This window comes from Aplysia californica, unplaced genomic scaffold (genome assembly GCF_000002075.1).
Source record: "Aplysia californica isolate F4 #8 unplaced genomic scaffold, AplCal3.0 scaffold00522, whole genome shotgun sequence".
Taxonomy (NCBI): Eukaryota; Metazoa; Mollusca; class Gastropoda; order Aplysiida; family Aplysiidae; genus Aplysia; species Aplysia californica.
In genome coordinates, this window is record NW_004797792.1 from 190264 (window position 1) to 191389 (window position 1126).

Below are 1126 nucleotides of genomic sequence, written 5' to 3' on the forward strand. Positions count from 1 at the left end.
TTACATCAGCATCAAAGTCAACAAAACTTCGACAAGCCACGTAGTAATAATAACAACAGTATTTAACAATTCGTTCGTCCATGTCTAACGATAACCGCTGGTCACAGGGTACCCCCCGACATATTACACAATGTGACAAGCGTCCACCAAGCCCTCAATTTGACTGACCACGTGACCACAATAAAGGGACACTAGGCTACTCCCAGCCAATCAGCTTCTTGACAAGCCGGCAGAACTCCCTGACAGTTTTAATCCCCTACGGCCATAAGCCGCTTGTGAAAATAAAGTTAGATACCCATTGATACAGCCAGATAAGGCGGGGAGGTGTTAAAATGTTGAATGGGTGTCAGTTATGTCATTTCTATAAACTTAAACCTCTATGCAAGAAACTGAAACAAGCGTATCAAAAGGAGTTAGAGACTTACACAACGGGCATCTCAAACAAAGACCGGACCTAAGAAAATAATTTCTTTCTTCCCACATTCGGACGCCATTTTTCGCGCCAAAGTAAAGAAACTGGACGGACGTAATAATATCTTCATCACTTTCTTCATTTCGTTTGTGGAGTTCACTTGGACAACTTTCATCTGCTGCGTTTTTGGGAGTGTGTTTTCCAGTTCTGTCTGCAGTCTTCACGTCGAGGATTTTGTTCCTTCGTGGTGTCTATTTTGTTGATCTCTGACATTTGAGAATCTTGCAGAAGTGTCTGTTTGTTTGTATCAACAAATCAATAGTTGAACATCTTGTGGTCACAACGATACCCGGGAGCACAGAGCCAGGGTGAGTGCAAACATTTCTCTATTTCTTTTTTTTTTTCTAGTTTTGGATTGCTACAGTAACTTTTGCTAAAAAAAAAATTTCAGACCCAGATTTCATTTCTTTTGTTGCTTTCTGTCTAATTTATTTTTCTTAATCATGCTGTCAATGATGATGCGTGCCCGCTTTGAAATTTCGCCTTAAAGTAGCAGCCATGTTGTTCTGCCACCCTTCCGATTCATTTTAGCAGCACGCCAGTTATAAATTTTCTATTTCTTGCCACGAACTCTCTTACACACATACATACACACACATAAACACACAAACACACACACACACACACACACACACACACACACACACACACACA

At 40.9% G+C, this 1126-nt stretch overlaps 1 protein-coding gene across 1 annotated transcript in view; it reads left to right on the plus strand.

Moving 5' to 3' along the window:
* The window catches only part of LOC101847364 (serine-rich adhesin for platelets-like), an 18857-nt gene that overhangs the window by 651 nt on the left and 17080 nt on the right, over positions 1-1126 (plus strand). The window contains exon 2 of the mRNA XM_035971855.1: positions 418-670. Within this exon, the coding sequence (XP_035827748.1) occupies positions 418-670 (253 nt within the window). The remainder of the gene's footprint in view (positions 1-417; positions 671-1126) is intronic.